Consider the following 26,452-nt stretch of genomic DNA (forward strand, 5'->3'; position numbering starts at 1 on the left):
CTTACTTCCATTTCCACCTACTCCAATACCAGTGATGATTCCAGACACGGCTGTGGGTACAGGGTTTGGTGTGGGGGGCATGGCAGGTGCAGGGGTCGGGAACAGGTAGGGGGGATAGGTCAGTCCTGGAGCAGGGGTGGGCTGCATACCTGGTGCATAGGTATAGCCAGGTAATGGAGTTATGTACTGGAATGGTGGTATCAAGGTCTGACCTGGACCAAGTGTTACACCTGGTGCAAGAGTGGGCAATTTGAAGGGTGTTGGGAATGCTTGTGGGGCATAGGTCATTCCTGGTGCAGGGGTTGGACGCATATTGGGAGCATATGTTTGCCCTGGTGCTGGTGTCAGATAGATGCCTGGAGGAATCAAGGTCTGACCAGGAGCCAGAGTCTGTCCAGGAGCAAGTGTGGGAGGTACAAATGGTGTTGGGAATAGTTCTGGAGCATATGTCAGACCAGGTGCAGGTGTGGGCCTGGCATTTGGAGCATATGTCATACCTGGAGCAGGTGTTAAATATATATGTGGTGGTATGAGAGTTTGTCCTGGGGCAAGGGTCTGACCTGGGGCAAGTGTTGGGAGTTTAAAGGGTGTTGGGAACAGGTATGGTGCATAGGTCTGACCTGGAGCTGGAGTTGGTCGTGCATTTGGAGCATATGTAGCACCAGGATAAGGTGTCAGATAAATTCCTGGTGGTATCAGTGTCTGACCAGGAGCCAGTGTCTGACCGGGAGCAAGTGTTGGCAGTTTATAGGGTGTGGGGAACACATTGGGAGCATAGGTCATGCCTGGGGCGGGTGTGGGTCTGGCATTTGGAGCATAAGTTAAACCTGGTGATGGTGTCAAATAAATTCCAGGTGGAACAAGAGTTTGACCTGGAGCCAGTGTTTGACCAGGAGCCAGTGTGGGTAATTTAAATGGTGTTGGGAATAATTCAGGAGCAAATGTCATACCAGGAGCTGGGGTAGGTCTAGCATTTGGAGCATATGTCATTCCTGGTCCTGGGGTCAGATACATATGAGGGGGAATCAGTGTTTGTCCTGGAGCAAGAGTCTGCCCTGGAGCCAGTGTTGGTGGCATGTAAGGAGTAGGGAACAGATATGGAGCATAGGTCTGTCCTGGAGCAGGAGTTGGTCTTGCATTTGGTGCATATGTCTGATAAGGTCCAGGGGTAAGGTAAATACCTGGAGGTATCAATGTCTGACCTGGAGCTAAAGTCTGACCAGGTGCCAATGTCGGATATATGAATGGTGTCGGGAACAAATACGGAGCATAAGTCTGTCCAGGTGCTGGTGTAGGTCTCTTGTCAGGGGCATATGTCAATCCAGGTGCTGGAGTTAAGTAAAAGTGTGGAATTAGCGTTTGACCTGGAGCAAGAGTCTGTCCTGGAGCTAATGTTGGTGGCATGTATGGTGTGGGGAACACATGTGGGGCATATGTCATACCTGGTCCTGGTGTTGGTCTCTTATCTGGAGCATAAGTGTAACCAGGGGCTGGTGTCAAATAGATACCTGGGGGAACCAAAGTTTGACCTGGCGCAAGTGTTTGTCCTGGGGCAAGAGTTGGCAGTTTAAATGGTGTTGGAAACAAATTTGGAGCATAAGTTTGGCCAGGAGCTGGAGTTGGTCTCATATTTGGAGCATATGTCATGCCTGGAGCTGGAGTCAGATACATTGGTGGGATCAAGGTCTGACCTGGAGCAAGTGTTTGTCCGGGAGCAAGTGTTGGTGGCATGTAAGGAGTTGGGAACACATATGGCGCATAGGTCAGTCCTGGGGCAGGGGTTGGTCTAGCATTGGGAGCATAGGTTTGACCAGGAGATGGCGTCAAATAGATTCCTGGAGGAATCAAAGTTTGACTTGGTGCTAGTGTTTGTCCTGGTGCAAGAGTGGGCAGTTTAAAGGGTGTTGGGAAAACATTAGGAGCATAAGTTTGTCCTGGTCCAGGTGTTGGAAGCATGTTTGGAGCATATGTTTGATAAGGTCCTGGGGTCAGGTACATTCCTGGAGGAATAAGGGTCTGTCCTGGTGCTAAAGTTTGTCCTGGAGCCAATGTTGGTGGCATGTAAGGAGTTGGGAAAAGATATGGGGCATATGTCTGTCCTGGGCCAGGAGTTGGTCTAGCATTTGGTGCATATGTGGAGAAGGGTGCAGGTGTCAAGAAAATGCCTGGAGGCACCAATGTCTGTCCTGGAGCCAGAGTCTGTCCAGGAGCAAGTGTTGGAAGTTTGAAAGGAGTTGGGAACAACTCAGGTCTGTACGTCAGTCCTGGTGCTGGAGTTGGGTGTGCATTAGGAGCATATGTCATTCCAGGAGCGGGTGTAAGATACATTGGTGGAACCAAAGTCTGTCCTGGCGCTAGGGTCTGTCCAGGAGCAAGGGTAGGTGGCATGTACGGAGTGGGGAATACATGTGGGGCATATGTCATACCTGGTCCTGGTGTGGGTTGATAACCTGGGGCATAGGTCTGATATGGACCAGGGGTCAGATAAATGCCTGGTGGAATGAGAGTTTGTCCTGGAGCCAAAGTCTGCCCTGGGGCAAGTGTTGGTAGTTTAAATGGTGTAGGGAATAATTCTGGAGCATATGTCTGTCCTGGGGCTGGAGTAGGATGCTTATCAGGAGCATATGTTAATCCTGGGCCTGGTGTAAGATATATGTGTGGGATCAATGTTTGACCTGGAGCCAATGTTTGGCCTGGTGCCAATGTTGGAGGTTTGTATGGTGTTGGGAACACGTGTGGGGCATATGTCTGTCCAGGAGCTGGTGTGGGTCTAGCATAGGGTGCATAAGTTGAGCCTGGTGCTGGAGTTAAGAATATGCCTGGTGGAATAAGTGTCTGGCCAGGAGCCAAAGTTTTCCCTGGTGCCAAAGTTGGGAGCTTGTATGGTGTAGGGAACAATTCTGGTGCATAAGTTTGACCTGGTGCAGGTGTTGGATGTGCGTTAGGAGCATAAGTCATTCCTGGAGCTGGGGTCAGATAGAAATGTGGTGGAACTAAAGTCTGACCTGGAGCTAGGGTCTGTCCTGGGGCCAGAGTTGGTGGCATGTATGGAGTTGGGAATAGATATGGAGCATAAGTTAACCCTGGTCCAGGAGTTGGCCTCTGGTCTGGTGCATATGTTAATCCTGGAGCAGGAGTAAGGTAAAGCTGTGGAGGCACAAAGGTTAAGCCTGGATAAATTGGCATTCCAGGTGAAAGTGTTGGCAAAATGAGTGGAGTGGGAAACACTTGCGGAGCATATGTCTGACCAGGTCCTGGTGTAGGTCTAGCATTTGGAGCATAAGTTGATCCTGGAGCTGGGGTGAGATAAATTCCAGGAGGAACAAGAGTCTGACCTGGAGCAATTGTCTGACCTGGAGCAAGGGTTGGAAGCTTGAATGGAGTTGGGAAAAGTTCTGGGGCATAAGTCATTCCAGGTCCTGGGGTTGGTCTCTGATCTGGAGCATATGTCAGACCAGGTCCAGGAGTTATGTAAAAGTGTGGAATCAAAGTCTGTCCTGGAGCTAGTGTCTGGCCAGGTGCAAGTGTGGGTAAATAAAAAGGAGTTGGGAACAGTTCTGGAGCATAAGTCAATCCTGGGCCAGGTGTTGGATGTGCATTAGGAGCGTATGTCATTCCTGGTGCAGGGGTTAGATAAAACCTTGGTGGAATAAGTGTCTGACCAGGGGCTAGTGTTTGTCCTGGTGCAAGGGTAGGTAGTTTAAAAGGAGTTGGGAACACATGTGGAGCATATGTTTGTCCTGGTGCAGGTGTAGGTCTAGCATTTGGTGCATAGGTTGAGCCAGGTGCAGGAGTTAAATATATACCTGGGGGAACTAGAGTCTGTCCTGGAGCCAATGTCTGTCCTGGTGCAAGAGTTGGAAGTTTGTATGGAGTTGGGAATAATTCTGGAGCATATGTTTGGCCTGGAGCTGGAGTAGGTCTCATATTTGGTGCATATGTTTGGCCTGGAGCCGGTGTGAGGTACATATGAGGGGGAACTAAAGTCTGTCCAGGTGCTAATGTTTGTCCAGGAGCCAGTGTTGGAGGCATGTATGGTGTTGGAAACACATTTGGAGCGTACGTCATACCCGGTCCTGGTGTGGGTCTTGCATTTGGAGCATAAGTGGAAAATGGTGCTGGTGTTAGGTAGATTCCTGGAGGAACCAAAGTCTGTCCTGGAGCAAGAGTTTGTCCAGGGGCAAGAGTGGGAAGTTTAAAGGGTGTTGGGAAAAGATTGGGAGCATATGTCTGTCCAGGTGCTGGTGTAGGCCTCATGTTTGGAGCATAAGTCATTCCTGGTCCTGGGGTAAGATAATAATGAGGAGGTACCAAAGTTTGACCAGGAGCTAAAGTTTGACCTGGGGCCAATGTTGGTGGCATGTAAGGTGTTGGGAACACATGTGGGGCATATGTTTGTCCAGGGGCTGGTGTTGGTTGCAACCAGGGTGCATAAGTCTGATAAGGTCCTGGAGTAAGGTATATTCCTGGTGGAATCAAAGTCTGACCTGGTGCAAGTGTTTGTCCTGGGGCAAGAGTTGGCAGTTTAAATGGTGTTGGAAACAAATTTGGAGCATAAGTTTGGCCAGGAGCTGGAGTTGGTCTCATATTTGGAGCATATGTCATGCCTGGCGCTGGAGTCAGATACATTGGTGGGATCAAGGTCTGACCTGGAGCAAGTGTTTGTCCGGGAGCAAGTGTTGGTGGCATGTAAGGAGTTGGGAACACATATGGCGCATAGGTCAGTCCTGGGGCAGGGGTTGGTCTAGCATTGGGAGCATAGGTTTGACCAGGAGATGGCGTCAAATAGATTCCTGGAGGAATCAAAGTTTGACTTGGTGCTAGTGTTTGTCCTGGGGCAAGAGTGGGCAGTTTAAAGGGTGTTGGGAAAACATTAGGAGCATAAGTTTGTCCTGGTCCAGGTGTTGGAAGCATGTTTGGAGCATATGTTTGATAAGGTCCTGGAGTCAGGTACATTCCTGGAGGAATAAGGGTCTGTCCTGGTGCTAAAGTTTGTCCTGGAGCCAATGTTGGTGGCATGTAAGGAGTTGGGAAAAGATATGGGGCATATGTCTGTCCTGGGCCAGGAGTTGGTCTAGCATTTGGTGCATATGTGGAGAAGGGTGCAGGTGTCAAGAAAATGCCTGGAGGAACCAATGTCTGTCCTGGAGCCAGAGTCTGTCCAGGAGCAAGTGTGGGAAGTTTGAAAGGAGTTGGGAACAACTCAGGTCTGTACGTCAGTCCTGGTGCTGGAGTTGGGTGTGCATTAGGAGCATATGTCATTCCAGGAGCTGGTGTAAGATACATTGGTGGAACCAAAGTCTGTCCTGGCGCTAGGGTCTGTCCAGGAGCAAGGGTAGGTGGCATGTACGGAGTGGGGAATACATGTGGGGCATATGTCATACCTGGTCCTGGTGTGGGTTGATAACCTGGGGCATAGGTCTGATATGGACCAGGGGTCAGATAAATGCCTGGTGGAATGAGAGTTTGTCCTGGAGCCAAAGTCTGCCCTGGGGCAAGTGTTGGTGGTTTGTATGGTGTAGGGAATAATCCTGGGGCATATGTCATTCCTGGGGCAGGGGTTGGGAGTTTATCAGGAGCATATGTCATACCTGGAGCTGGGGTTAAATAAAACTGTGGGATCAATGTTTGACCTGGAGCTAATGTTTGGCCTGGTGCCAATGTTGGCGGTTTGTATGGTGTTGGGAACACATGTGGGGCATATGTCTGTCCAGGAGCTGGTGTGGGTCGCAGGTTAGGAGCATAAGTTTGACCAGGTGAAGGGGTAAGGAAGATTCCAGGGGGGATCAGAGTTTGACCTGGAGCTAGTGTCTGTCCTGGGGCTAGTGTTGGGAGCTTGTATGGTGTAGGAAACAATTCAGGAGCATATGTTTGTCCTGGAGCAGGAGTTGGTCTTTGGTCAGGAGCATAAGTCATACCTGGGGCTGGGGTCAGATAAAAGGGTGGAATTAGGGTCTGGCCTGGTGCAAGAGTTTGTCCTGGTGCCAATGTTGGCAACAAGAAAGGAGTGGGAAAGACATTGGGAGCATAGGTCATTCCTGGGGCAGGAGTAGGTCTTGCATTTGGTGCATATGTTAACCCTGGGGCGGGAGTCAAATAAATTCCAGGTGGAACTAAAGTTTGTCCTGGTGCTAAAGTTTGACCTGGGGCTAAAGTGGGTAATTTAAATGGTGTAGGGAATAATTCTGGGGCATATGTTAGGCCAGGACCCGGGGTGGGGCGCTGGTCAGGAGCATAGGTCAGACCAGGACCTGGTGTGATGTAGAAATGTGGGGGTATGAAAGTCTGGCCTGGAATTACAGGCACCCCAGGGGATGCTGTTGGGGGGACAAATGGAGATGGGGGAATGGTCTGGGGGGATGGAGTGGGGGGTGGTGAAGGAGCACTGGTTGGACTGCAGAGTGGTCTTTTGCAGCAAGGGTCTCTAGGATCTGTCTCCATGGGACAATCTGCTGGCAAATTATCATATCTTGGGCATCTAAACAAAATGTAATACACCAATAAATTGTTACTCCAAAAGTTAAATTCTTGCAAGAATATCAAAATACCTGGATAAAAAATTTAATTGGTAAAAATCACTCACTTTTAAAAAATATTCATCTCATTGCAAAAAATTGATATTAAAAGTGCTAATTTGAATTAACACCCATACGTACCTGTCATTACACCTGTAGTAACCTTTTTCTGCATCTTCACAGGTACATGTTAGATCACAACCATCGGCCCATGATTCTCCCTCCTTAAACAAAGCCCCATTGTACACACAATCTACAGTACAAAAGGAGGGTAATTTACACTTCCAATTAACGATAACCTGCTTGCAGGCAAGCACTGCGAGCTCTAACAACAATGCCTGGACTAAAAGAAAATTTGAACTATTGCACCTTTTGACGTTCTGAATTTTTAGTCATCAGAACGTACCCACAATTCCATGTACGGTAAATTGCATATGGCTACCAATGTCATTTTCTGGCGAGAATAGGTAAGTGTAAGGTAAGTGTATCTTAAGATTGTTTTGCATTTAAAATTTTTCTTCCATTTCCTTTTTTCCTTATTTTTGAAAAAAATCATCTCCAACAGAAAATTCATATTGTAGGCTTTGAATATACATAGCAGAATTAAGGATAATCCCTGATACTTGTAATACTCCTCAATTTTTTTGTATCTGTCATTTGTACTTTGTGCTCATCGAATAAGCTACCAGTAATTTAGATTGCTATAACGAAAATTGAGTTTCCAGATGGGACTCACGGGGAACAGGTTTTGGTGTAACCCCTGGACTTGGAGCCACTGTAATCTTGGTAGGATCACAGACTCGCTTCATGCAACATGGATTCAAAATGTCCCTCTCTAAATGGCAATTGTCATCCAACTTGGAGAACTGGGGGCACCTAAAACAGCCAAGAACATTCTTAAGACATAGATAGTTTTACATTTTTAGCAAACTGAAACATCCGCTTAAAAGCTTCAGGAAGAAAACATTAAAAAATGGAAACAAAATTAGCATGTGCATATATTTGTCATTTCACACCTGTCTGTCAATTGTCATAAGCATTTCACTTCTGACCCTTGCCTATCTTAAGTATTGGTGGGACTAGAAAGTGGTCCATTTTAATAAAAATAGTTCCTTGACTTAAAGGATGGGCTTACAAGTTATATGAAACATTTTGGCTTAAAATTCTTAACAGGTCAGAGGAGGGATTGTAATTTTTGAAAGATACTAACAAACTTAAAATATCTAAGAAAGAAAATTTAAACATGGTCTTATGAACATTCCTTATCTTTAATCATTTTCAGTTTTTATATATTGACACATTTTGCACAAAATAAAACTGACAGTCTATAAATATTTACTTAGAAAACAAAAATTTTGATGAGCTGTTTAAAATTAAAGTGTCCCTTTTTGCTTAACAATAACTTTGGCAAAAGCAATGTCTCTTAAAGTTCTCTGGTGTATGCTAAAGATGTTTAAAAAAGAGCATAATCATAAAAATGTTAAAGATATGCTAACCTCTCTGTGCACTGGTAGATTCCTGCCTTAGCATCAACACACACACAGTTATAATCGCAGCCGTCTGTCCACTTCTGATCCTGTTGATATTGCTTTCCTTTGTAAACACAAACTTCTGCAAAGAAAAAAATTAAAAATCTCTAAATATCCTTTTAGACTGTTTTCCTCTCTCAAACTACCACAAAGTTGGATATAAAAAATAAAACAACTTGTTCAAGACATACCTGGTAATGTCGGAGCAGGAGTGGGTGTGGCAACATTGGACCCTGGGGTGGGGGATGCTGTGGGGCTGAGGCTAGGTGCAGGGGTGGGGATAACACTTCCACCACTGATGGTTCCTGGCACAGCTACCCCATTACAATAGGGCACCTTGCAGCAGATCGGGTCCTTGGGGTCAGGCTGCATAGTGCAGGTGGAGGCCACAGGAGGGTAGGTTGGACATCTGAAGTTTTAATTAGAGAGAAATAATTCAGTCTCTGTTCAAGACATTTAACCATGTCCTGAGTAAGTGGTATATATAAAATTTCAAGCACTAAAAATAGAAAAAACTAAAACAGAAATTTGAAATGAGATATTAAACTTTACCATAGTATTACAAAGTGATAAACATGTTATATAAGTGTTATATTGGTATTTTTTCCATGACGTTTTATAGGAACAAAAATTTATAGGAAAAAGGATGCTTTGTGAAGCCTTTAATACCAGTAGCATTTTAAAAAATTGATAATAATTACTAATAGTTTCATTTAAGCATTTTGTCACTTTTGCTAAAGGTAAACCCAATAATTACAGTACATATTTGATAAGACAAAGAAGTTATAATATATAAACATGTATATATGAGCAAGGAATAATTGATTATAAAAAGATAGCCCCTACCTTTGGCTACACCTATAGACTCCTTTCTTTCCATCTTCACAGATACATGAGAAGTCACAGCCATCATACCACTTCTGTCCCGTGGTGTAAGTCTGGCCCTTGTACATGCACACATCTGGTACAAAAAGCCCCAATAAATAGGTTGATTATGGTAAATGTTAAAGTTATCTGTAGTATATTTTTGCATTATTTCCAGCATAAATCGTCCAATTTCAGCTTCAATTATATTACTTTATAAAAAAAAAATAAGCAATATGAGAGCAATTACTTAATCTGAGTGTGTTAAAGTTAACAGAACCCACCTTTTGGCTGGGGTGCTTGTGTTGGCAGCTGGGGCTGGAGAGTGGGTCCTCCAGGCAGGGCTGGGGTTGGGGCTATAGGGGTGAGGTTAGGAGCTTGTGTGGGGGAGTCACAGTTTGGCACTTTACAACAAGGGTTGGAGGGATCTTTGGTCAGGATGCACCCTGCTGGCAAACTGAGGTATTTCTGGCACCTTGAAAATAAAACAGCTCAAACTGCATAAACTTCAATATGGATTCTTTGTTAATACATGTATATCTTGTCTTATTTATTCTTTCATTTATAATCAGATTTTCTGAGTTTTTATGAGTTTAAAAAGTTAAAATTCTGTGCTTTTTAAAATTCATTCTTCCCCATTGTGCATCTTGCTTTTGCCAGTTTGAACTTAAATTTTGAATCTGCTTTACAAGTTGAATCATGTACTTTACATAGTACATACATAGTAACCAATATTCCTTTTCATGCTTTATCTATGATAATGAACAGCTTTATTAATACTTTTCTGTGCACTCATATTTTCCCATCGCAGCATCCACACATTTACAGTTGTATTCACAACCATCTTCCCACGTCTGGTTCTGTATGTATCTCATGCCCTTGTACTCGCAGAAATCTGCAAGAAAAGGAAAACATTGCAACAGCTATGGAACAAAAAATTCTGATGCAAAATAAATTTTATCACCATGAATCAAGAAAATCTTCAGCTTTAAATTGTAAACACACATTCTAAGGAGAAAAATATAATTCTGGATGAAACAGAATGTGGAAGTTCACATAAATGTTATTCTAGATAAAATACTAGTAAAGGGAACTGTACACACCATATTCTGGACTTAAAAATAAAAAAAGTAAACAATGAATTTGATTTTTTTCTTTCATACTTACTATAGAGTTTTGGTGCCAGGGTCGGTCCACCAGGGATGGGAGCTGGGGTTGGGATGTTAAAGATTCCACTGATCACTCCAGGTGCGGCGGTGGGGATCTTGTTGGGGTCAGTGATGTTACACTTCGGGGCCAAGCAGCAGGGGTCATTGGGGTCAGACGCAAGTTTACATTCAGCTGGCAGGTTGTCGTATTTGGGACATCTATTAATAGAATTCATGTTCATTTTGATAAAAGCTTTCTATCTAATTAAAATTGATAGTGCATATATTTAGCTTTAGCACAGTGGCTGTAAGGACAATCTACCTGTCGTTACAGATGTAAAGTCCACGGGAAGCATCGTCACATCTGCATCGGAACTGACATCCATCATCCCATGTCTGGCCTTGAACGTAAGTGGCACCCTGGTATACACAGTACCCTTAATAAACAAGGCCAGTTATTAATCACTTATGAACTATTTTCAACCAGCAAGGTTATTAATTATTTATGAATTATTTCAAATCAGCAAGGCATCATAAAATGATAAACAATCAATAAAATGTACATTACAAAGGAATGAACACAATCAGCTATAAGATCTTGCATCTTTGTTAAACCAAATTTTCCTTTGAATTTTAGTCAATTACCTAATGGGACTCTTGTTTAGCTTCCATGGCATGTTATAAACATGAATATAGACACATGAAACTGTCTAGCAAATTAAATGTGTGTGCTCCTTTCACATCAATTTCCTTGAACCAGATGAGTGTATAAATTCATCAGTGACATAACTGTTTATTTAATTTAATACATGGGTTTGAGCCTTACTCTGATCAGGTGCTAGGGTTGGGATGACATCAGGCTTGCTGGTAGGTCCTGTCCCAGAGATGCTGGCTGTGGTGGCTGAGAAGTCACACTGAGGTTTCTTACAGCACGGATTGGTGAAATCACTGACCAGCTGACAGTTGGGGGGTAGGTTGGTGTACTTGGGGCACCTGTCAAGATATCAGACACTCCTTATTTCTCTTACAATGGTTCAACAATAACCAGGAATGAAAAGGTTGTTTAAATTACAAAAAACTTTTGAAAGAGTTGCTTCATATGCCAATCAAACTTGTGTAAAGATTAAAAGATGTTTCCATTTCATTTAAATTTGACAGAATTTTGTCATCGTCATTTTATCTCACTATATAATAGCAATTCTGATACAGCTGTACATGGCTACCTAAAGAAAAATTTTCAAATTACTGACCCACAATGAGTGACAACTAATGGAAATAATTAATGGTCCACAGATACAATTTTATAATAATTTAAGATTTTTAATGCGTTAAATCTTCTGCTCACTCCACATTCTCTTACTCTTACAATAAGATTCTAGATTGACAGTATAATCACAGACTCACTTGTCTGTACATTGGTACAGTCCCTGCATGGCATCTGTACACACACAGTTCAACTCACAGCCATCCTCCCATCGCTGGTCCTGACCATACAACACACCTTTGTACACGCACTGACCTACAATATTTGCAACATATTCCATGTAGCGCTGTTGTTTCTAAAACGGTATTAATTTATAATCTGAAAAATTATACTGAAAATTTCTAAATAATTGTGTTCTATAAAAATATGAACCTTCAAAATGAAGAAAAAAAAGACACGCCCAAACATTACAGATTAACTTCATTTTCTCAAAATTTGCATCACACAGAGAAAACTGTAAGATTTATACATGCACCATTTATTTTTGGTAAAAAATGAAAACATGTTATACAAACTGGAAAATAAATCCTTTTCAGACATTAATACAAACCATTGCGTCCATCCACTCCTGAGTATACACCGGATGGGGCAGGAGTGGGCACTTGATTGATTGAGGTGTTGTTTTGGGGGCACTGAGGTATCTGACAACAGGTGGGGTCATCGGGGTCAGTCACGAATTTGCAGGTAGGGGGAATGTTAGCATAGGAGGGGCATCTGGTGAGGATACATATCATAGTTAATATAAAAAACTTAAAAAACAAACAGTCAATATTTGTACAATAAAGCTAACTCAATCTAGAACACTATTTAACATATTGCCCTAACAAAAAACCACCTTCATAACACACATTTATTCCTAGCCTACACCTTTCAGGTGACCAGATAATGAAATAATACAACTAAAACATGAATATGAGTATGATTTCTGAGGGACTAGATTGTTTCACCTTTTGGTCTAGATATAGCCAAATATATTTATTAAAAAATGTGTAGACCATGGGCTCATTCAGGTAAAGGTTTGGTTTTTATAGCAAATGCTTTAGTAAGCAATAATTGCAGTCTGATAATAAAAAAAGAAGATCAACATGTTACGAAACACTGAAGCATTCACTTCCAAGTATAATCACAACACACTACTGGCATCTGAGTATTTCCCACCTCTCAATGCATCTGTATTTCCCTCCCAAAGCATCCTCACAGGTACACTTGTAGCTACAGCCATCATACCAAGACTGTCCTTGTTGGTAGTGCTGTCCATGGTATTCACAGTAGTCTAAAACATTGACGGTTCAAGCAACATTGACAAGTGATAATCATGCAATATTAATACATCTGATTTCTTTTTAAACGGCATGATTTTTTTTAATCAACTTCATACTTTACATTAGCTGTTATTTCTAAAAAAAATATTATTGGTTTCTACCTGTTTTTGGGATAGGTGTGGTGATTTCTCCGACGTTGGTTATGTAATTGACAGGGAAGACACATTTAGGTCGCTGACAACAAGGATTATCAGGATCGTTTTCCAAGAAACAATAGGGCTGGGGAAGGTTGTCATATCTTACACACCTGTGAGATTCAGAATAGACATGCTACACTTAGACAAATGTTCTTTGGATCTTTGTAATAGACAAATGAATATAAAAACAAATAAAGATCTATTCATAACATAGTTCTGTCCATACAAAGAAAGCAATCTAGATGCATTTTCTGACAATGAAAGATTGCTTAAATTTAAGTTAGGTATGAAGAGTAGGTCTTTATACAACTGTTTTGTGTATTGAATAATAAACAAGAGGCCCATGGGCCACATCGCTCACCTGAACAGCAGTTCCTTGTAACATTACATTTCGTAGCATATGCTTTTTCTATTTTAAACATTGAACCCCTTTCTGGGGACCCAGTAATGGTCCAAGGTTTATGGTTGGCTTGAACAACATAAATAGTAACATAGGAATGAAAATGTGCAGCACTGCGGTGGAATCGCACGTACACAACCTGAAAAACTGAACGTAGAAGAGTTCCACTTCAAGAGGAATAACTCTCAGACTGTACAGAACATTAAGAAAGATAACTCTTGGTTCCACTACATTAGAGTTTACACAATTTGAGGATCCTTGCATAGTAATCTCACAAACTGTAGCATTATAGTTCTCGAGAAGAACTATTTAAAAACATTTTCAATATATCTTTCTATGTTAAACTTTGAACCCCTTTTGGGGCCACAGTATTAGTCCAGTGCTAAAGTTTTAATTATTTGGAATCTACATTATTTAAGGATGCTTGCATAGTTATCTCACAAGCTGAAGCATTATAGTTCCCTAGAAAAAGATTTTTCAACATTTTCCCTCTATATTTCTATGCTAAACTTTGAACACCTCTTTGGGCCCCAGTATTAGATTGAGGTCTCGGCTTTTATAATTTCGAATCTACACTATTTGAGGGTGCTTACGTAGTTATCTGACAAATTGATGCATTGTAGTTCTCGAAAAGAAGATTTTTAAACATTTTCCATATATAACGGTACTTCTACATTTAACTTTAAACCCATCTTGGGTCCCTAGTATTAGTCCAGGGGTCACTATTTTAAAACTGTCGAACCTTCATTATCCAAGGTTGTATGCATGATAGTAATCTCACAAATTGAAGCATTGTAGTTCTCGAGAAGAAGATTTTTTAACCTGTTACCTTTATATTTCTATAATAAACTTTGACCCCATCTTGGGGCCCCATTATTGGTCCGGGGGTCACGATTTTACGAATTAGGAATCTACATAAGCGAAGGATGCATGCATAGATATTCCACTAACTAAAACATTGTAGTTCTTGAGAAGAAAATTTTTAAACTTTTCCTTTGTTTTTTAAAATGTTTAAATTTTGAACCCCTCTTGGTGCCCATCAATTGTCCGGGAGTTACAATTTTTTGAATCTACATTATTTAAGGATGTACATGTATGCATAGTAATATCCCAAACAGTTGCACGATGGTTCTTGAGAAGTTTTTAAAACATTTTCCTATATATGTTAATATCTAAACCCCTCCTGGGGCCCCACTTTTGTTCGGGGGTCACGATTTTTACAATCTTCACTATATATACAACCTTTTGTGTATGTATTGGCATTTTTGGTGAAGTGGTTCTTGAGAAGAAGATTTTTTAAACATTTTCCTATGTATTTCTATGTTAAACTTTGAACCCCGCCTGGGGCCCCAGTTTTGGTCCGAGGGTCACGATTTTTACAATTTAGAATCTTCACTATGTATACAAGCTTTTGTGTAAATATTGGCATTTCTGGTGCAGTGGTTCTTGAGAAGAAGATTTTTTAAACATTTTCCTATGTATTTCTATATATGTTAAACTTTGAACCCCGCCTGGGGCCCCAGTTTTGGTCCGAGGGTCACGATTTTTACAATTTAGAATCTTCACTATGTATACAAGCTTTTGTGTAAATATTGGCATTTCTGGTGCAGTGGTTCTTGAGAAGAAGATTTTTTAAACATTTTCCTATGTATTTCTATGTTAAACTTTGAACCCCGCCTGGGGCCCCAGTTTTGGTCCGAGGGTCACGATTTTTACAATTTAGAATCTTCACTATATATACAAGCTTTTGTGTAAATATTGGCATTTCTGGTGCAGTGGTTCTTGAGAAGAAGATTTTTAAAACATTTTCCTATGTATTTCTATGTTAAACTTTGAACCCCGCCTGGGGCCCCAGTTTTGGTCCGAGGGTCACGATTTTTACAATTTAGAATCTTCACTTTGTATACAAGCTTTTGTGTAAATATTGGCATTTCTGGTGCAGTGGTTCTTGAGAAGAAGATTTTTTAAACATTTTCCTATGTATTTCTATGTTAAACTTTGAACCCCGCCTGGGGCCCCAGTTTTGGTCAGAGGGTCACGATTTTTACAATTTAGAATCTTCACTATGTATACAAGCTTTTGTGTAAATATTGGCATTTCTGGTGCAGTGGTTCTTGAGAAGAAGATTTTTTAAACATTTTCCTATGTATTTCTATATATGTTAAACTTTGAACCCCGCCTGGGGCCCCAGTTTTGGTCCGAGGGTCACGATTTTTACAATTTAGAATCTTCACTATATATACAAGCTTTTGTGTAAATATTGGCATTTCTGGTGCAGTGGTTCTTGAGAAGAAGATTTTTTAAACATTTTCCTATGTATTTCTATGTTAAACTTTGAACCCCGCCTGGGGCCCCAGTTTTGGTCCGAGGGTCACGATTTTTACAATTTAGAATCTTCACTATATATACAAGCTTTTGTGTAAATATTGGCATTTCTGATGCAGTGGTTCTTGAGAAGAAGATTTTTAAAGACATGCACCCTATACTCACTGTTTCGCAATTATCTCCCTTTTGAAAAGGGCTGTGCCCTTTATTTTAACAATTTATAATCCCCTTTCCATAAGGATACTTTGTACCAAATTTGGTTAAATTTGGTCCAGTGGTTTTTGAGAAGAAGTTGAAAATGTGAAAAGTTTACAGACGGACGGACAGACAGACGGACGGACGGACGGACGGACGGACGACGGACAACGGACAACGGGTGATCAGAAAAGCTCACTTGAACCTTCGGTTCAGGTGAGCTAAAAACAACAAATATATACAATGTACTAAATGTACTTGTATCAATATTGAGCCCTTTTTTCAATTTTATTTCTAAAAAATTAGAAACCACATAAAGCCCCAAAAATAACCCTGCCAGCAAAAGAAAATTTTTATCAAGCATTTGAATTTACATGTCAACATCAAAGCACAAATTATTATAAATATGCATGTACAGACTCACTTTTCAAAACATCTGTATTTTCCAATCCTAGAATCCTCACATACACAAGTAAATGTACACCCATCATCCCATCTCTGCGACTGTGTGTATTGCTTTCCCTTGTACACGCAGTAGCCTGTGGGCACAGATGCACATTTGTCAAACAATTTCATGTTCAGAAAAAGAATTGTTGCAATTCGTATGTCCTACAATCCTTCACCACCTTCACTTACCAATTCCTCCTGTGATGTTTGATTGAACTGTGGGGGGAACGGGCGTGAACCCTGTCTGGAAGAGAGCCACTGTGGCAGTGTACTGTGTGTTGTTTAACAGGTCAGAGCTGGTGGGAGGTTCCACCACTCCTTTACCGGTCACAGCGGGAGCGAAAGCGGGGATAGGGACATAGGTCTGGCCAGTGATAGGATCGTAGTGGCAGACCGGTTTGCGGCAGCAGGGGTCGTTAGGGTCAGCCTCCATATGACAGGACGTGGGAATCTGAGCATAGCTTGGACATCTAAGAAAACAATGGTAAAATACACTGCAATATGTAAACTACATACTTTCACAATACTGATAAATTTTCTATAAACTAACATACACTTTACAGGACTAAATATGATGAAATATAATGCAAGATGGATCTGGGGAAATTAACAACAAAATTACTTTATATGTAAGTTTACTTTACACATACATGTTTATGGCATCATAGAGTTAACCTTACTTTTGTCTGCAAGTGTAAGCTCCAGTACTTTCATCAGTACAAATACAAGAAAATTCACATCCATCTTCCCAAGTCTGATCCTTGACATATAATTTTCCTTTGTACAAGCATCCATCTGCAATATATCAATAACTGTGCAGGAAAAATTTGATAACATGAAATCTGACATTAACTTCTTAAAGAACAGAAATTATTAAATTATTTGTCAAATTTGAACAAGATATTACTTGTAAAAATGCAAACTCAAATTCAAATTACTCATAGATTCAAAGCTATAACATTGTGAATTTTTGTTTAAATTTCCACAGTCTGGTATTGTTAATACACCATATGGCCAAACCAGTGCCATCACACCCCATTTTGGTACTGGGAAAGAGAGGGAGGGGACCAGGCCCATTAAAATACGGAAAATACACACCACTTTAAGGGCATATTAAGAAATTCTTTATCCATTCAAACTCATCCTATTTTAGTTTCTGTAGATTTGCAATAAGCTTTTATTTCTTAATTTCTATTTTACAATTTTGTAATACACAGGAACATGCTGTAAAGGGTGTTACATTCAATTACGAATACATACCACACACAAAAAAAAATACTTTTCAGGTTCTGGGGTTATGAGAATTGAGGAAAATTAACATATTCTGTTGAAGCAAAATGATACATAATTCGGACAGTGATGAGACTTTAAATGGCCCAAAATGTAGAAAATTGAAAATTGAAAACAATGATCGTGAACACATACTAAGGGTGGGAGCCTTATTTCCAGTGCCTCCTGAACCAGGGGCTGGGGTTCCTCCGGAGGGCATGGTTGGAGTAACAAACTGGCTGCCTCCATTGGGATTCTTGATGTAAATTCCTCCTCCATTGGCCAGGGAGTTCAGATTGGTGGTAGAACTAACGAATGTTCCACTGTCACACTCCACCACTTTACAGCATTCTCCTGCTTTCTTCATAAGGTAACAGCCAGTTGGTAAATTGTTGTAGGTTGGACAACTGCGAAATTTGATTTAAATAAGAGATGAAGGTAGCAAAGAGTTTATATAGTAAATAAGTCAATAGCTTACTTTTATCATCCTCCCTTCTACAATCACCTGCAGTACATTATTATTTTTAAAACTACATGAGTACAGTTCTCTCTTGCTCTCTCTCTCTCAGACACACACATACACACACACAACAATTACTGTTATGTATTTTCTTGTCATGGTAAACATACTTGCTAACACATCTGTAGTAACCATATATGGCATTTTCACAGGTACATTTGGCATCACAGCCAACATTCCACACGGCATCCTGTTTATAAGTTGTTCCTTCATACAAACACACATCTACACAGCAGAAATGAAGAAAGTTACAATCAAAAGAAAACAGTAATTTATCTTCTATTTTCATGAAAATTTTATTCTTTCAATCAAATGAGACTTAAACTATTATTTCAGTGTAATAACATAGATACAGTGAGTGTCTTACCATTTGGACCTGGTGTTGCTTGTGTGGAAGCTGTTGAAACAAATTAAAATAAGGTTCAATGACAAAATCTTGATGTGCCTATAACACAATAGTACTTATACAATCAACATATATATATAGCTATTGAATGGAATTGAATTAAACATTTTTATTAAATATCAAAAATTTATAATTAAGATCTTTTGGTAAAGAATCAAATTTGATTTCATCAATATGAGGTGAATAAAGTACATTGATATACTTTGATAAATAATGCAACCCAAGCTCAAAACATATCTAAACATTTAGAGATTTATAAAAAAAAAAAAAACAGCCACAGAAATACATACAGCAGATTCCACAATATTTGGCACAGTTGTCACCAGCCCATTCTCTGTAATCAACGCAGACCTGTTTTCCATAATTTTCACACACATTCAAACGATCCACACATGGCTTGGGAGTTGAAGGGGCCATACCTAAGAGTTACATGTACATTTATTAAAATGGCCAAAATCTTGGAAATAAATGAAGTTATTTTTATCTAAAACCATTACTTTAAAACCTAAATTAACTGTCTATGGGTCAAAATGAATTTAAGAATCATAAAAAACACACAAATACATGTTTTAGTATTTGTATATACAGTAAAACCTTGTTATCTCGAACTAGATGGGACTGGTTATAAGCTTCGAGATATCCAAGTACATGTACTTGCGATATCAATTGTAAAATATTTAAAGTATAGGAGGTTGGGCCTTACAAATCACTTCGACATATCCATTGTATTCGAGATATCAGTGTTCAAGATACCAAAGTTCAACTGCATGTACCGGTATGTACAAAAGTTACGGCTCTTCATCTTTTTGGATAGTTGGCAAGTGGGTAATTACATACCGGTTCCCTTTCCACTGGTAGAGCCGGTTCCTGTGAAGGAGCCATGCTGCTGACTGAACTCACACACTGGTTTCTCACAACACTCTCCTGGCTCTTTCTTCAGCTTACAGTATGTTGGAATGGAAGTGTAGACTGGACAGCTGCATGGAGTAGGAAAGAGTTTTAAAGCACTAATATGTAAAGCAGGTGCCCCATTAAAAGACATGCAAATTGCAATCAATCCTTAATTGTTTTATTATGGTGTATAAGGACACATATTTTGACATATCTTACATTGTTTCACATCTGTACAATCCTTCAGTGGAGTTAGTACATGTGCACTGTTTATCACAATCATCTCGCCAAGTTTGTCCCTGGAAGTATTGTTTGTTCTTGTAGACACACACCTCTGGAAAAAAAAATGATAAATGTATATCTGATACTGTAATCTTACTTTTCTTTCTGACAACTTTTTTAAGATTGATTAGTAATAAAATGGCAAGTGCCAAGATATTTTCACAATGAACAAATTTTAAAGCATTAAATTAAGGGACATAAATTGACTGTTTTGCAGGAAGAAATATTATAGTCTCAACATCAAGGTCCTCATGAACATTTCCATTTTTTTCTAGCAAACAAATAAATTTGGTATACAGTAAAGTTAATATCTTTTGTTAAATTCAGCTTTCTTAATGTTTTTGATGTGAATCACACAAGACAATGGAAATTCTATCAACTATATATAACTGTTAAAAGAAAGAGTATGTGCCTGGATATACGCAATCTTTCAAATGCCTGACTTTTTCGACTGTCTGGTGGTCATTATCTTTATTGAGTAGCTTTCTTGTCATATATTAGTATATCAAGGGTATAGACAAAATAAATCAGAGTTAATTTATCCACATTGTGTTGGCAAGCAAACCAAATATATCATAAATTCATAACAAAATGCAATCAAAAAAAGAAAGGAAAAATGGACTCGATAGCTCAGTGGTAGAGCTCCTGACTAGAGTTAAACGGGTCCCAGGTTCGATTCCAGGTCCAGCCATATGTTTTCAATATTCCTCCTTTAATTCCTATTACAGAGTTTTTTGTTTCGTACTATTCAGTTAAACATCCAAAGAAGGTGTAAATAATTACTCAGGTGCTTGTGGACTGGACTTTGCACTACCCCCTTCCAATCCAGTCATGAATTGTTACCCAGAATTCTTACTTATTCCACTAGGTGTAGATCCTTTTCCACTGCTTTCAGTTGCAACAATTTTTTGATGGAAGTTACAAACTGGTTTCAAACAGCATTCTCCTGTCTGTCTAACCAGGGTACAGTCTGTGGGCAGGTTGTAGTAAACTGGGCATCTACACAAAATCAAAACAATAAATCATTAATTTACCGTACATTAAATTATATTCAATCGATCAGACCGAGATCGAACGAATATTCACCTGCATTCATGTACTTGACACTTAAGCATATAGTAGCACATAAATTTCTCTTTGCTTATTTTTCGAATAGCTAAAAACTAAACACGACGCATTTCAGGACACCTACTTGTTAAAACATCTGTATTTTCCTGCTTGTCCATCCTCACAAACACACTCATAATCGCAGCCATCTTTCCAACTTTCTCCGGTCTGGTAAGAATTTCCTTTGTATGAACATTTGCCATCTACGATAAATAATACATATTTTTCTTTATTAGTTTTTGTAATAATTAGTTTTTGAAATTCATTGGACCTGCATTTTCTTTTACATCTTTGAAAGATGGCGCGAAATTTTCACTTCCGGTAAACTACAAGTACCAGAACCAAGGTAAACTTACAAAATCCGTTGGAGGTTGTTGTTGGTCCTAAAAAATACAAACATTTACATGCATGATTAAAATAGTCCAAGATGAAATTCATTAAAAATCAATTTGCCGCGGCTTTAAAGAATGTATATATCTTACGCGGCTTTTAAGAATGTATATATCTTACCGCAAAATCCACAGAATTGCTGGCAGTTATCATGTGCCCATTCGCCATAAGACGTACATACGCCCTGGCCATAGGCAGCACAATTGTTCATTTTGTCACTGCATGTCACAAGTTGAGCTTAAAAATAAATGCTTTTCCTATTTAATCTTGCATTTGAACAAGAAACTTACAATGAAAAGAGGGTGTTAAAAAGTCATTTAAATTCTAATACAAAGGTGCTTGTTTCTGCTATGAAGGTTCCCGCATTGTAATACACTGTACATACATGTAATTGTCTTTTGGGATAAACTAATTTATAACGAAATGTGATTTAGAAAATATATAATTATACTTACGTTGGCAGAAACCACAGAAGAGAGCACAGTTGTCTCTTGCCCAGGGCTTGTAGTTCGTGCACACTTGCTGTCCGTACTGTCTGCAGTTGTTGACCATGTCCTTGCAGTTGTCAGGAGATGAGGTTGCACCTGGAGCCGAAGTCGTCACGGGTGGAATTGTGGCTTGTACTACAACGATTTAACACATTTTGTTACCTTGTTGTTTGCTCAATTGTTTGTGTGAAAGCGATGGACATTACTTTCAATATATTTTCAATATATTTTTTCTATTCTTGAAATGTTTCTCAATTCAGCAGAATATTAATTGATAATTAAAAATACCATGATGCATAAAAACTAAGTGAAAAGCGAAAAATATGCAATTTTGGATAAAAAATGATTATGATTTTCAAAAAATTTAATTCAGTAAATATGAACAAATAACTTTAAAAAAAAATTTGGGGGTCAAATGTTGTTAAAAATTTTTTTTAAATTAAAACGGAAAAAGTATTTTAATTATATCAATGTACTATAGTAGTTTAATCCACATCAATACTGATAGGTGTCCCATAGCTAAACAACCTAATAAACTAAACCGACTAATATGGCTTAAAACATTTCAATCGCTATCTTTTCATGTTGTGTCTTAAATAAGAATATAACAAATCATGGTTGGGAAACCCACGTACTTTGACACGCCTTTTGCAGGACTTGGTCGATGACTGAGTCGATGTTGTTGACGTCGCTCACGGTGATGACTTTGTCTGGGGAGTCAGCAATGTGGTTCAGCTGGTAGGTCTGAATATTTGGTCCAGCGCCGACGGCAATCAACCCAATGTTGGATTGTCTGGCTTTATCAGCAGCGCTGGTGGTGCTGGCGTCGTTGTTCGAATTCCCGTCCGTCAAAACGATAGCAATGCGCGGGACGTTGCCTCGTGCTCCACTGCTGGAACCAAACATCTTGTCAGTCATGTACTGGATTGCCCCGGCAGCATCACTGCTGCCGCCCATGAAGTTCATTTTCTCCACAGCTTTCAGAGCATCCCCTCTGTTGCTGTACATGTCTAAAGGAAACGCTATGGATGGATAGCTTCCATATTGCATGAGGCCAACATGAACTTTATCCGCACCAACGTCTAGTCGCGTTATGGCACCTTTCAGGAATGTTTCCAGTTTCTGGAAATTGCCGGGACCAACACTGGCAGAGGAATCGACCAGGAAAGCAAGGTCAGCCTTCTGCAAGCAACCTGTATAAAAATATCGTATATGTTATTCAATTGGCTGAAACAAAATGAGGATTCTGATTTTGGAGAGAATATTAGTGTTTGGAGTTTTTCTCAAGTTCTTATTTTCAGAAAGATAACTTACTGTTGGGTGGAGGTAATTGATTTGGGTTTGGCGGGAGTTCTAAAAGGCAAAAAGAAGCATTTTTTTTGTTAAAAATTTTAAATTTTCATCTTTCAACAAATCTTCATAATTGATTATCTTGCTTGGCATTTACCATTGCAGATTTTGGTGGACAAGCCATTGGAAAGAGCATCTAAAGAGCCATAACTATCGGCCTTCAGAACGTATCTTGAATCAGGATCACTGGTAACTGAAGTTAATTCCTGCATATTGACTCCCGATCCAACGCCAACTCCATACAGAATCACGTTGTTGTCCTTAGCGGTCTGTGCCTGAACTTTTGTAATGTCGGGTGTGGTAGACCTTCCATTAGTAACAAGCACAGCAACATGGGGCACACTTCCCCTGGCACCATGGATGGGGTTGTACGTCGTCTGTGTGACGTAACGTATTGCGTCAGCAGTATGCGTTCTCCCTCCTCGGTATGGTATTCCAGAAATGGCATTAATAATGTCCGATTTCGTAGAATACTGATTTAGGAAGAACTGGTTGTATACGCCATTGCTAAACGTCACAACACTCACATGTGTTTTATCTGGAGCTATTTGTAAGTTGTTCACTGTGCTTTTGATGAATTCTAACTGTTTTTTAAAATTGTCTGGTCCAACTGTATCGGACGAATCTAACAAAAATGTAACGTCTGCTTGTGTGTCGCATCCTAAAACAAAAAAAATCGTCTTAAAAAGGATTCTTTGCTATTCTAAGAAAACCATATAGAAAAGGTATCATACATATGCCAAGGAGATATATACATAGTATGTATACGATGTCAATGGCAATCTTAACAATGTTGACCATTCACATCCAAATGCCTTGCAAGGCATACTTTTCTAGCATTTGAGGTATATAATTAATGTTTCTGAATTACACAGAGTGAAAGTAATGATTCTCTAAGAATGACATGTCCTATCTCCTAGCCTGAATTTCTCTGTTTAGTCACTCCCAATATACGATTAAACAGATGAACAAGTTCCCAAAGTCAATGATAAGGTCGAAAAGGTGATGGATATCCGCTATTCTTATTTCCTTCAATCTTTTATATATGATTATATTATCACATAAAGAATTTAGGTCCGTTCCTAATATGTACATTGATGTTGCTGACAATTTTATCTGTCTTGTAGTAAGTATTGAATTTTGTCTAAAAAATTTACACCTCTTTCGAAATGCAAACCCAATAAAAATTGCTCGAATATTTGAGCCACTCAATTGCTCAGGTAAATAACATTCGAATAACCAATATTAATATAAAAGTACGTGTAATTCAGTTTTGGTATATGTACAGCAACAATGATCGTGATATTTTTAAGCCTTTGGAAACCTTCATTTATCATTTGGCACAAGGTCCTGCTCGATATCTGTGTCTCTCTTGTACGTACAGAGGTAATGAAAGTCAAACGTTGTAAGATCTAAAAAAAACCTGACGATCAAGCGCGGGTGGTTTTTAAATGAGAATCTTTAACAGGTTAAAAGAATAGTGTGTCCAAATTGGTCGCTTCAATCAGTTCTGCCATCGTGCTCTCTCTCTCTCTCTCTCTCTCTCTCTCTCTCTCTCTCTCTCTCTCTCTCTCTCTCTATATATATAGAAATTGCTGCCTTAATAAATGCACTAAAGACGTTTACGTTCAAACTAGTTTAGTTGTTAAAGAATTTAGACCTATAAATTTTTTAGCTCAGTTTAGTTAATATCGAAGTAATTGTGTGTTGATGAGAGTCAGACAGAACATTTTCTGTATGTCAATAAAATTGCTCAATACCTGATACCGTAATATTTGCAAAAGAAAGACTTCAGAATATGAATTCAAATAAGAATATATATCCATAATTCAATTATTTTCCAAATGCGTTCAGATTTTTCATAATTTCGAAAGAATTAGAATGAGATTACGGATAGGTGGAAGGGTAGGGGCAAAATATCACTCTAGAAATTATCCTTTATTTCATTTTGCATATCACTTGATCATGAGTGCAAGCTGCATATCAATCGACTAACAATAAAATAACAACTGAGTACAAGTACATGAAAAAACACCTTGGATTTCTCTACCGCGTCGGTAAGTCACGACATTGAACAATATTCGTTGCGTAAATCGCGATCAACACCGCCGGATAACATTCCTTACATGACAATGAGATATAGTTATTGTATATCACTATACAATTTGTAAGCAATCTCTATTTAGTAATTTTCCTGTTTTGGGGTTTTTTTTTAAAGATTGTTGTAAGAATATGGCATTGACAATCTGTTCATCACAATTCTAAGTCTCATTGGAGACATCAGTTTAGTATTTTTTAAAAGGAAGTTTACTGGTATGTAATAACTGCATTATATCCTTGATAAATTAAATACTGAAATTGAATTGATAACAGACTTCAGTGGAGCGAGAAGAGTAATGGCAATTCTCGACAATTGTGAACTTTAGTTGTAAACATGTAACTTCCATCTTGCAATGGGCGTTTACATACATGTAACTAGGAATCTTTTTGTTAAAAAACTCTGGGTGCCTAGCAAAGGTCAAAGGTCAAATTTGAAAACTCTTCGAGATACGCCGGTCTTGCTATTAAACGATTTCTCGCAAAAGCTATAAAAAGGATTGAACACTGTCAATTTTTGCTCATTTGCTGTGCTTATTAATCTCTTTTCTTAGTTTCAGTGACCGAAAATACAGTATTCATTAAAGTACATGGTCTTCAACAAAGATTAGATAAGCAAAAAGATGACCTTTCTAAAATTAGAAGACTAAGAATGAAATATTAACAGATTAGTTGAAGATAATTTAGGATACTCAAATTATATGTTAACATTAAATGCTGTTGTTGATCAATATTGAAACATTATTGTTCTCCATCATTTATTTTGTAATAAAAACAAAAGTTCCTATCTACGATCAGCGTGAACAATTCAAATTATAACAACGCAGCTGTCTGTTTGCAATGTGTTCTCATGTAACAGTATAAACATTTGATTTTATTTAACAAGTACGTATTTTTTATGAAAGTTCTCAGTAAAATGATTTCATTGACATTACTTCAACCGATTTTTAGGGATTGGGTAATTCACACAATTCCATTTGTTCTAAAGTGGTTTAATCACGTGTTTGCGTTGCATCTTCATCAGTTCAAAGTTCAAATGTTAAAAGGTCACACCTACCTCCGGATGCCCTTTTCGAAAATGTCACCGCCTTACTGGCGGTAACGAAAAACAGAAGAACAGCGACGTGCCGCATAATCCTTCTGAACGAAATGAGGTTCAAAATTATTTCATTCCCTTATATATCGCCTCTCCCACGAAATCACGTGTTTGCAAAGTTCCATCAATGGAAGAGTTACAAAAGATAAGAACATTTCTAGTAAACGAAATAAAAGGCCCTAAGAGGGGATGAGATGTTTCATAATTATAACTACTAGCGCATAACACAATGTTTAATTAATAAGTATAGGTATGGCACTTATTAGTAAACATATTGAATATCTTTTTTACGTAAGTAGAGTTTAATAATTATATGTTCAAGTCATTCTTATTTTGTCGATTCCCCTCGTAACCTTGCAGTTCCTCTTTGTTATAGTAAACACACCTTTGATCTGGAGATACCGAAGGTC

At 39.2% G+C, this 26,452-nt stretch overlaps 1 protein-coding gene across 3 annotated transcripts in view; it reads right to left on the reverse strand.

The window, feature by feature from the left end:
* LOC128190785 (uncharacterized) overlaps nt 1–26,079 on the reverse strand; it is a 57,140-nt gene extending 31,061 nt beyond the window's left edge. For all 3 annotated transcript variants that reach the window (XM_052862979.1, XM_052862977.1, XM_052862978.1), the window contains exons 1-33: nt 26,004–26,079; nt 22,947–23,510; nt 22,814–22,852; nt 22,135–22,692; nt 21,467–21,634; nt 21,132–21,248; nt 20,978–21,004; nt 20,707–20,824; nt 20,371–20,513; nt 19,452–19,566; nt 19,179–19,318; nt 18,632–18,760; nt 18,303–18,332; nt 18,046–18,160; nt 17,572–17,822; nt 16,827–16,941; nt 16,336–16,616; nt 16,124–16,238; nt 12,744–12,889; nt 12,479–12,593; nt 11,871–12,034; nt 11,461–11,575; nt 10,883–11,049; nt 10,379–10,493; nt 10,076–10,275; nt 9,689–9,803; nt 9,193–9,383; nt 8,891–9,005; nt 8,236–8,453; nt 8,012–8,126; nt 7,252–7,391; nt 6,657–6,768; nt 6–6,478 (exon numbers count right to left, since the gene is read on the reverse strand). In XM_052862979.1, coding sequence (XP_052718939.1) covers nt 6–6,478; nt 6,657–6,768; nt 7,252–7,391; nt 8,012–8,126; nt 8,236–8,453; nt 8,891–9,005; nt 9,193–9,383; nt 9,689–9,803; nt 10,076–10,275; nt 10,379–10,493; nt 10,883–11,049; nt 11,461–11,575; nt 11,871–12,034; nt 12,479–12,593; nt 12,744–12,889; nt 16,124–16,238; nt 16,336–16,616; nt 16,827–16,941; nt 17,572–17,822; nt 18,046–18,160; nt 18,303–18,332; nt 18,632–18,760; nt 19,179–19,318; nt 19,452–19,566; nt 20,371–20,513; nt 20,707–20,824; nt 20,978–21,004; nt 21,132–21,248; nt 21,467–21,634; nt 22,135–22,692; nt 22,814–22,852; nt 22,947–23,510; nt 26,004–26,079 — 11,602 coding nt within the window. The remainder of the gene's footprint in view (nt 1–5; nt 6,479–6,656; nt 6,769–7,251; nt 7,392–8,011; nt 8,127–8,235; nt 8,454–8,890; nt 9,006–9,192; nt 9,384–9,688; nt 9,804–10,075; nt 10,276–10,378; nt 10,494–10,882; nt 11,050–11,460; nt 11,576–11,870; nt 12,035–12,478; nt 12,594–12,743; nt 12,890–16,123; nt 16,239–16,335; nt 16,617–16,826; nt 16,942–17,571; nt 17,823–18,045; nt 18,161–18,302; nt 18,333–18,631; nt 18,761–19,178; nt 19,319–19,451; nt 19,567–20,370; nt 20,514–20,706; nt 20,825–20,977; nt 21,005–21,131; nt 21,249–21,466; nt 21,635–22,134; nt 22,693–22,813; nt 22,853–22,946; nt 23,511–26,003) is intronic.
* Nucleotides 26,080–26,452: the final 373 nt, after the last annotated feature.

The sequence above is a fragment of the Crassostrea angulata genome, chromosome 6 (assembly GCF_025612915.1).
Source record: "Crassostrea angulata isolate pt1a10 chromosome 6, ASM2561291v2, whole genome shotgun sequence".
Classification (NCBI taxonomy): domain Eukaryota; kingdom Metazoa; phylum Mollusca; class Bivalvia; order Ostreida; family Ostreidae; genus Magallana; species Magallana angulata.